A 10,150-nucleotide genomic window follows, 5' to 3' on the forward strand; every position below is an offset into this window, starting at 1 on the left:
CTTTGCTATCATGTCGTATGTGAGGTTTTGATTCACATCGAAATGCTCATAGAGAAGTGACACAATGTTGTCAAAGTTTTTGTTGCACATCAAAGTACCAATAGAGTGATGCAATATCAACATGTAATAATGATACTCAATGATTAACATGGATTAATGTCGGCTACTCATATTATTGAAGTAATTTACACTAATCCATAACATTTCATGAGCAATGTTCAATTTATTGAAGTAATTCAAACTCTTTCTTCTCTCTCTAAGCAATGTTCATAAAGAGGGTATTTTTGTAAATTAAATAAAGAAGTGGGAAAATGTGTTATATGCATCAACTATAAATTTACAAAACGAGGGGTATTTTCCGTAAATTAAATAAAAAAAGGTGGAAAAAAGGGATAATTCTTTCGTAGAGGGGTAGAATTTCGCAAATTCGAAATTCTATCTTCGGAAAAGGAGGGGCACCCGATTAAAATACATATACAGAAAGTACGGAAAATGGGAGGTATTTTGAAACTGAATAAAAAATAAAAAATAAAAAACAAAATAAGAAAAACAATATGTAATAATAATAATAATAATAATAATAATAAGAAGAAGAAGAAGAAGAAGAAGAAGAAGACGCCGGCGACGAGAAAGAGGAAGAAGACGGAATGGGAGTCCTTTTCTGCAGAAATAATTGGTTTTGGAGGTGGATTGTTAGATGAGAGAAGAAAATGCTGGCAGTGGTAGTAGTAGTAATAGTAATAATGGTAATAGTAGCAGGAGGGGTTTGTGATGGAAACGTGCAAAGATTTCTGAAGGCAGGCAGCAGCCCTTCTCTCGCAATCAATTTCTCTCCGTAACTAGGTAGAAATACATACATTATTCAAAACTTCTTCTTCTTCTTCTTCTTCTTCTTCTAATCAATCCGATCGCAGATCTCTTCTTCTTCCATCCTCCTTTTCTTCCATTCCTCCATCTCCATCTCCATCTCCATCGTCCACGCAACGTCCTCTTGCTCGTCTTCTTCTTCTTCTTCTTCTTTTCCTAGCGCGACAAATTCATCGACAACTTCTTTGTCATCCTCAAGTTCTTCTTTAATTTCAGAGTTCTCAGATACGAAACTCGGTTGTATCATCCTCCCAGGCCACGGTATTTTTCAACTCAAATTGCTGCATTCGCTTCTGCCGCAGTTACACAACTCTGCGTCATCAGAAGGTATGAGCTGTGTATCCTGAATGAGCTGATTCTGCATGTTTCCGTTCAAGCATTGTTTCCTCCTACATGTACATACCTATGAAAATGTCTTTTGATGAAGATTTAGCAGGTGCTGTTATTTGAAAGGTTTAGAAGGTCAATGCTCTCATGATATCAGAATATTTATGCATTTTTATATAAACTTGTCAGATGATCATTTCCACAGATAATATATGAGTTTTTTGCAGGTGAACACAGTAACGTGAGCAAAAAAATTCAATTCATGGAAATGGAGCCTATAAATAGTTTCAGCGTTATAGATGAATTGATACAGACTTACAATAACACCTCAGACAAATTCGATGAGGTCAATAATATATTCGATCCTGTCGGCCAAAGGGAAATCTTCAACGATACAATTTCAAATCTTGATGATCCGTCCATTGCGTCCACTCAATATGGCCACGATGTTGATGTTTCCTCTGCGTATAGTAATACAAGAACTGAGCATAATGACAAGAGCGTTCCCCGTGATAACACCGGTAACTCCATAAATTCTTCGGAAACGACGGAACCAGAACTAAAGTTTAACCGAGAGTCAAGTAATTCAGAATCTGCGTTACAGTATTTAAATCACCCGGCTAGTACTGTAGAACCAAAACAAAATATTCATGAAACATTACCTCCCAAGATCGGTATCCTGGACGGATCAGATGACGTTAGCGAGTTTCATGATAGCAGTAAAAAGATCGATTTGGAAACGAATCTGATCGGCTTCCTCTGTGATGACAATGCGGGTGGTTTGATGAAAACAATTCAGAAGATGCGTAGCCTTCTGCAGCAGCAGGAAATGGCCGATGTACTAAAAGAGAACACTGAAGTGACTGCTCCAGCTCATATTACTGAGTCTATGAGCGATACTATAAAGTCCATCTTCAACTTCTGGTTCCCACACAGGCTATTGCATCTCGCCTGTAATCTCGATTCAGTTTCCTGTGCAAAAACGTTAATTGATCAAGCACAGATTAATGTTCACAATTTTGCTCACGATAGCTACCATGGATTCATGTCTATTAGTGCATCTGTGGATATTACTAATGCTATTGATGAGCAAGGGAGAACAGCACTTCACCACGCTGCAGAGAAGCTTTCATTGAGATGTATAGAGTTGTTGTTGAGCAAACATGCCAAGGCAGACTTGCGCTCAAACGATGGCTATACGCCCTTGCAAGCAGCTTTGCACAACAAACGGTAAGAGCTAAATATACGGAGCTACTTTGCTCGAATCTTATTTCGTGTCAGTCTTGCTTTAAGCTGCGTTCATCGGAGTGCATACATTTCCTACGATATTAGCTTTGTTTTAAGCTGCGGCTTTCATTTGAACGCATACATTTCCTAGAATATCAGGTTTGCTTTCAGCTGCATTCGTCAGAATGAATACATTCAATAGAATGTCACATTTGCTTTAAGCCGAGCTTTTCATTTGAATGCATACGGTTCCTAGAATATCAGTTTTCTTTCAAGTTGCTTTCATTAGAACGAATACATTTACTAGAATATAAGCGTCGCTTTAAGCTGAGCCTTTCATTTGAATGTATACATTTTCTTAAATATCAGTTTTGTTTTGAGATGCTTTCATTAGAATGCATATACATAGAAGATCAGTTTTATTCAAGCTTCTTTTATTAGATAAATTTCTTAGCATATCAGATCATTTGCTTTCTTATGCGTCTTTCACTTGAATGCATAATATTCCTAGAATATCAGTTTTGATTCGAGGTTTATTCAGAATGCATACATTTCTAGTTGACTCGGGAAGTTACACTTTTTAAAAGATTCTATCCATATAGTGCTACTTTCCTTCTAGTTCAAATAGTAAAATACAACACCAAGAGACTTAAAATATAAATCAAACTAATATAAAATCGTGCAATTACCAATGAATCTTTAAATAGTGCTCTATATAATAGTCGTCTGTAGCTTGTCATGTGCTTAAATTGCCAATATCCTTAATTCAAGAGTTTCAGATGCGATTTTGATGTTGTATGTTGGAATTAGATCAATATAATTATGCAACCAGAGATAAAGTTCCGTGCTAGTTACATTCTGTTGTACACCTGGTTGTATAGCTGTTGCTCCTTCAGAAGATTGTACAGTCATCAATGCTGTGATTTTGATGTTGTATGATTGAACCGTTGCTAGTTCAGAAGATTGTACAGTTATTAATGCTGTGATTTTGATGTTGTATGATTGAATCCAATGGGGAGAATTCATGGTTCAGTCGAATGACTATTAACATGCAGGTGGGAGAAGGTGTGGCAGTCACTTCCTCCCAAGGACATAATAAGAATCATCAAAAGTCAGGTGATCCACACACCTATTCCCTTCGCCACATTAATATTTAATTTCGCATCAATTTATTCTGATTCGGACTGTGCACTACCTCAGGATCTGAAAGCTATACAGATTTTGGCAAACCACACAAAGGATACGTTGAATTTAGCTTTCCAACTCGCAATGGATGGGGATCCTATTGCGTTCACAGCATTTCTACTTGCTGCTGGAAAATCCCTTCTCAGCAAAGAAAATGGATATGAAAACTTAATTGTCATGATTGTTGAGCAACTTTTACCTGTCGCTAACTCTAAGGAAAACTTTAGCAATGTATTGATGGGAGAGACAACGAACAAGATTGCAAGTAGAGATGAATTACAGAAAAAGAGGCCTGCAATTCTCATTAACCTGGAAATTACCGTGCTCTTGAAGGAAGAAATTGAAGAAAACAAGATGCCAGAAAATCGAAGGAAAAATGCTGCACCAATATTAAGAGCCGCACAGGTCCTCTGTATATGAAGAGATCTCATAGATAGTATTTTATTTACACCAGCCAATGGCATTTCAATGTATGCTGGATATGTATATTTGCAGGCTGGAGATGAAATGATTGTTAAGGTTCTCTTGAATGATGTCACTTGTATCAATGCTACAGATTCAGACGGCAATACAGCTTTGCATTTGTGTCTCAGAACGAGTGTTACAACAAAATCGTTGGGGTAATTATGATCATGTGTTTATTTCAATCATTTGCAATGCTCTATAAATTGGTAGGCCTAAAACTAACAAATAATGACATGAAAATCAGGATTGTCTGGCAGCTTATCAGACATGGATCATCTGTAATTTCAAGAAACAGGTTGGGTTTCACCCCCGTGCATATTGCTGCAGGATATGGCCATATTCAAGCTTTGCAGGTCTGTTCCTGGTTTATTAAATTTCTTTTCCTCATATCAATATAATATGGAACCTCAGCGTAGAAACTTTGTTCACTACTTATATTCAGTACCAAAATATCCGAACTGGTATTATAATGCATTGAGTTTCAGCTACTATTAGCACAAGGTCCAGATACAGTTCACATGGCAGCAGAAACAAAAGAAACTCCACTCTTTTTAGCTGTAAAAAATAATCACATTGAATGTGCAAAGCTCCTCCTCCAGTTTGGATCAAATCCGAAGATTATGAATCTAAGGTTGGTATGAAGATTAATTTCAATAACGATCAATCGTTCACAAGTTCAAGACATGAGGTGAACACATCTGTTTCAGGAAACAAAGGCCTATCGATTTGGCAAGTTCAGAGCACATGCGGGCAGTTCTCTCACAAAACACAAAACATACATCAGGAAAGACATGTTTGTAATATGATCTAGAGGAAGAAAATATGTACAAGTTTATGTCTGGAATTTCTGGTCCTTAGATTGATCTTATACTAGCAGTAGTATTGCAGTGGCAGCTGAGACAACCATACCAACAGGCTTCCCAATGAACGTAGGAGAGTCTCAAGTGGAAAATGGCGCGCAGGTTACAGATTTCAGAAATATGGAGGAGTTCCTTGATGATGAGCTGTAAGTGATGCTATGTGCGAGACTTTTCAAATTAATTATCAGTCAGTCTACTGCTAAAGAATACATACGTCAGATTAGAAATAACAAAAACAATTAGAAATCTCATTAAAATGGTATGAGTAAATAACTGACATTGCCAATCTTTTGTGCATATTTTGGCAGATTCAAGATGCAGAAAACACATGCAAAGACTGTCCTGTGTCGATATCATAAGTTGTCTGGAGGATGTGCACGAGGCGATGCATGTTTTTATGCCCATGGGGAACAGGAACTTCGACCTGTAGTTGGAAATGAAAAGGTTTTTTGTTTTAGCATCCAATTACCAACATAAAGAAAACATTTTAATTGTGCTACAAAATAACTTGCTACAATTGAGTCATATCTTTGCAGGTTAAAGTTGCACTTCCAGATCTAACTAATAAGAAAATTTTTGTGGGAGGTCTTCCACCTGCAATGGGATCTGGTATAATCCTATGTTGATCGACAAACTTAACAGTAAAATGCTGATGCTCTAAAACTTAATTCGATATATCCAGATGAATTGAAAGGGTTATTTGAAGATCAATTTGGGCCAGTATCAGAAGCTGCAGTCATGGGCAATCATAGTGGAGGCCGGATTCAATCAAGAGGATTTGGTTTTGTAACATTCAAAAGCCAATCATCTTATCTTGAGGCTGTTAGGCAACATTTCATAACACTTCATGGGAAAAGGGTGAGGTCACAGCTAGTGAAACATGCATATATTAACCTCTCTGATATTTCACATCAGTATATACTTGTAAGGAAACTAATCCAATCCTTGTAGGTAGAAATTAAAGCGGCAATGGAGTTCTCATCAAGAACAGATGAAGAGCTACTGGAAATGCATCTCTCACATTCATCCATGAAAGTGTTCTCTGCACAAGGGCAGGATCAAGTGACAGAGAAACGAAACACTCTGAATGTAACATCTAATAATGCTTCCACTAAGGTAAGAAGCAATAGTCCCTTCTGGCTTTCCGCCTTCAAAAAATGGTTCCCTGCGTTCTTGAGAGGAGTTTTGCGACGGCAAGAAAGTTATCCTCTGTCATCAGTAAAGGCAGATTTCAGAGCTACGTGTGGTTTGGAGCTAGATCATGTTTCAATTGGTTATGCAAAACTGAGTGATTTCCTGCACACAATGCCAGATGTATGCAAAATGAAAATTGTTCCTGTTGGAAAAGGACCTGCAACTCATGTCATTCTACAACCATGTAACTTGGCATCAGAAACATCCCACATGTCTAGACCATTGAACTCTTCTTTGGTACATGAAGGAAGAACATATGCGACTGCAGTCGGGACAAATCCTGCAAACATCTCTTTCAAGGTTGAACCTTCAGAAATTAAAGGAGATTGCCCATATGCGACTGCAATTGGGACAAATCCAGCAAATATCTCTTTCAAGGTTGAACCTTCAGCAATTAAAGTAGATTGCCCAGGTTATATAGGTTCTGCGAATTCCAACTTCACCAATAGTACCATAATGGCTCAAAGCTTTCCCAATGACAATACCGAAGATTTTTTTTCAAGAAAACTTGGGAAAAAAATGCCTTCCTATATAAATACTGACCAGAACAGCATACAAGATGGCAATGCACAGGATCTGAGAAGACAGATCATTCACAATAACCAGCAGCGACTAGTACAAGATTTGGAAAAGTACTCTTCGATTTCACCCATGGATGGAGATGGTGAGCGACAATATATCCCTTTGCTGAAGACATCACACAACGATATGGAATCAGACAGTGCATGGAAACAGGCACAGTATAGAGGAAATAAGATCAATTCTAACCAAAATGATCCGTATTTAACTCCAGAGCAGAACATCACATCTCTTTTGAGTAGCCATGACCTAGAGTACAATATGCACAACTATGCAGCTCATGAACGTCTCCAAATGCAATATAATTTACCTGATCCGTTCAATGTCTCTGAAATGGCATCTGTGTTAATCCCACCTGCAGCATTACAAGGGATTGTTCCATCCTTGAATCAACATTTGCATGAAAAACCCTTACGAGATCAAGCGCAAGAATATAATCAAACAACAGGAAGCTTTTTCGAGGATTATGTATGTCCTTACTACAATCCATGGAACACAAATACATTTCAAGGATGCAAGAGACTTATCCAAGAGATGAATTTGGTACATAATACTCCAGAGGTAAATTAGAAATAAAACCCAACTTTGATACTTATTTGTGTCATGAAGGCTATACATGAAGGTTGCATCTTTACTTTCAGGAGTCATCTGATCAAAGTACCCTTACATCTGAAGGTTCAAATGATTCTCCACCTCAGTCAGTTCATAAACCGACAATACTAAACAGGTGTGTAATTTGCTGTGATGAGACTGCAATATGGACCGCATTGCCTTGTGCCCATAGAGTTATGTGTTTTACATGTAAGGATATTTTGCAAAAGAAGAATCAAAGCCTTAGACATTGCTTGATCTGCATTAGGGCAGCTCAGGATTGGGTAATGCAGTGTTAAGTAGAGGGGAAAACTGAGGTAAAAAACCCCTAATGATTATGAAAAGACTGATGAGCAATGTAATATGATTTCTAAGTAAAATTTGGTCGATAAGGCAAACATTACAAAAATTCTCTAAGTGTTGATATGACTAAAAATTAGGGTGGCTTAGGTGTATACACATGTACTGCTTCTTTTGAATAAAGCAAAACATCCTAGACTTACACTATTTAAGCTGTTCCAAACATTTTGCTTATAGCTAATACTAATGATGTCTCATTCACTTGGCCAAATTGATAAGGATCAAGTGATAAAAGTAAAGAGCTGTGGCTTGTTGATGGATTCACCATTCTATTCTGATGGAGATTATGTTGGGAATATTGATTACACTGCATTAGAATTATTGCGCTAATTTTTTCTCCAACGTTTGCTTAGATTGCATTGATTTTGATAGGATAGGTCATTCATCATCTTAGGCAAAAGTTAAAGATACCTCGTTGAGAGCCTACAAAAACATCTAGGTGATTGACATGCATTTCGATGAAGAAAGAAATTATCTTTGTGAAACTTCATAAGACCAAGATTCTGATATTTAACACGAATTAAGAGTGGACGAATCAGTTGGACCACCAATGGACAGTTAATCGGGTACACGAAGGTCATATGCCACATTTACAGGACCTTGTTTCTGCACAAAATAGGCAGCTGAGAATATGCTAAGATTTCGGTGAGAGAAAATGACATACGAGTGGCGTAGTGTAGTATCATGTTCTTTTTGCTTCCTAACTCAATCATATCAGTACAAAGAACCTCTCATAACGCTGGGCTGAGAAAAAACATACCATTACAAAGGTATCTTGTTTCCTCGTAATAACGCATACATGCCACAGAGTTTCAGGCTGAGAAAAAGGTCATTCAAGGAGAGGAGTCTCATGTCCCCTTTGTTTCATAACCCAGACAAGATCATTCAAGCATACATTACAAGAGCATGCAAGAATCTGAGGTCAAGAAGAGCACATACTAGGAGAGTAGTATTGAGTTCCTAAACCCATGTAAGTATTGGGACGTGATTCAAATTTGGAGATCCATTCCCAACTCCTGTGTATCTAACAAATCTAATGCATCATGTGTGCCCATGCTCCTAGTTCTCTTGGAACATATACAGAATTCTGAGAAAATCTACACAAGGAAGGTAGTATCTAGTTCTGTTTGTTTCCTGCCAGTAGTAACATATATACATGACATGAAATGTCATGGCCTAGTATACACCGAGGAGGACAACGTAAAGTTTCAAAGTGCAACAACAGAATGCTTGCCTTGGTGGAGGCGGCAACAAAATGAAAGAAACTCGTGAGGTCGCTCATCGGCCTGATGGGATTCGCGGTAGCACTTTAGCACTTATAATGAAATAAAGATTAACTTGTGCAAGTTATTCGAGAAAAACAACAAAATACACAACTAAACAAAATTAACAAAATTATGCACGATACACCACACCACACCACAAATATTTTAACGTGGAAAACCCTCAAGAAGGGGCGCAAAACCACGAGACCAAGTCTTGAACAATTCATTATCAACGTATGAAATATGGTACACCAAAGTTCTACTCTAAATATATGAGAGTACTATGTAAAGAGGAAAGTAAACTTTCTTTTAATAATTTAAACCTAACTAACAAGACACAAAAAGACCACCAAAGACTCATAACACGTGGCTAGTAACATCTAAACATATTGGCATTTAATCAATGTACTCAAAACCTGATGTAGAAGGCCAATGGGAAGCCTATGAGTTCTCCAAATTTCTGCTCTACTCTTGACATAAATTTGTACATTCCCCCCATAAGGCCAAGGGGAAGCCTATGAGTTCTCCAAATTTTTGCTCTACTCTCAACATAAATTTGTACATTCCCCGCACTCTCCCCCACCCTTTTCCTACGTTTAAAAAGTAGGTATAGATATGTAAATACATATAAGTGTGAGCCTTTCCACATTGTGTTAAAAATAATATCATTTGGGCATCGAGGGCCCATCCACACACCTAAACAATGTGGCTAGAAATACTAACACGGCCTTGATTAGAAGTGGCCCTTCCATTCCATCAGTGTGGAAGGTATGGCACCAAAAACAACAAAAGAAACTCATCAGATTGCTCATTGGCCTTCCCTACATGTGGGAATTATGCACGTTGCAGGATGATCATCAACTGTCGTTGCCTCTCGCGAGAAAGGACTTGAGAGTATTCACGCTTTGGTACATGAGCACATACTTCATCTTCTGAGTAGTGGAGGCATTGTCTGAGCAAGGATATGCTCACACAAGAAATATGATCTATAGAATATATTCTATTCGATTATAGTCGTGATAGAATGGGGGACATATGGGTGTCTCTCTAAACCCAAACCGAATCATCGAAGCTTGACAATTGAAGGAATGGTTATGTGTGTTGTCAAGCTGATGAGAAAACCTTCCCATAGATATATTCAACATGTGTGTAGCAAAAAGTTGAACTAAGATACTTAGACCTTGTAGCTATGTGCTCGGTTTCAATTGAATCCAAACCAAATGGTTATTG

At 37.8% G+C, this 10,150-nt stretch overlaps 1 protein-coding gene and 1 non-coding gene across 2 annotated transcripts; one reads left to right on the top strand and one right to left on the bottom strand.

Annotated features, from left to right (window-relative positions):
- The first annotated feature begins 1,278 nt into the window (after positions 1 to 1,278).
- On the top strand, positions 1,279 to 7,887 carry LOC147866103 (uncharacterized). The gene is made up of 14 exons (XM_087316712.1): positions 1,279 to 1,303; positions 1,422 to 2,424; positions 3,477 to 3,537; positions 3,622 to 4,011; positions 4,102 to 4,125; positions 4,200 to 4,424; positions 4,557 to 4,702; positions 4,779 to 4,868; positions 4,946 to 5,077; positions 5,240 to 5,375; positions 5,468 to 5,540; positions 5,614 to 5,840; positions 5,883 to 7,265; positions 7,346 to 7,887. Exons 1-14 carry the CDS (start codon positions 1,279 to 1,281, stop codon positions 7,592 to 7,594), a joined length of 4,164 nt encoding a protein of 1,387 aa, XP_087172838.1. The 3' UTR covers positions 7,595 to 7,887.
- Positions 7,888 to 9,714: 1,827 nt separating this feature from the next.
- On the bottom strand, positions 9,715 to 9,923 carry LOC147866104 (small nucleolar RNA U3). The gene has a single exon (XR_015529585.1). It is a non-coding gene; the product is annotated as a small nucleolar RNA U3 (small nucleolar RNA).
- Between the last annotated feature and the right edge of the window lie 227 nt (positions 9,924 to 10,150).

This window comes from Azolla caroliniana, unplaced genomic scaffold (assembly GCF_043228905.1).
Source record: "Azolla caroliniana isolate FFs.n. ecotype wild unplaced genomic scaffold, voAzoCaro1.0.p SCAF_3, whole genome shotgun sequence".
Lineage (NCBI taxonomy): Eukaryota > Viridiplantae > Streptophyta > Polypodiopsida > Salviniales > Salviniaceae > Azolla > Azolla caroliniana.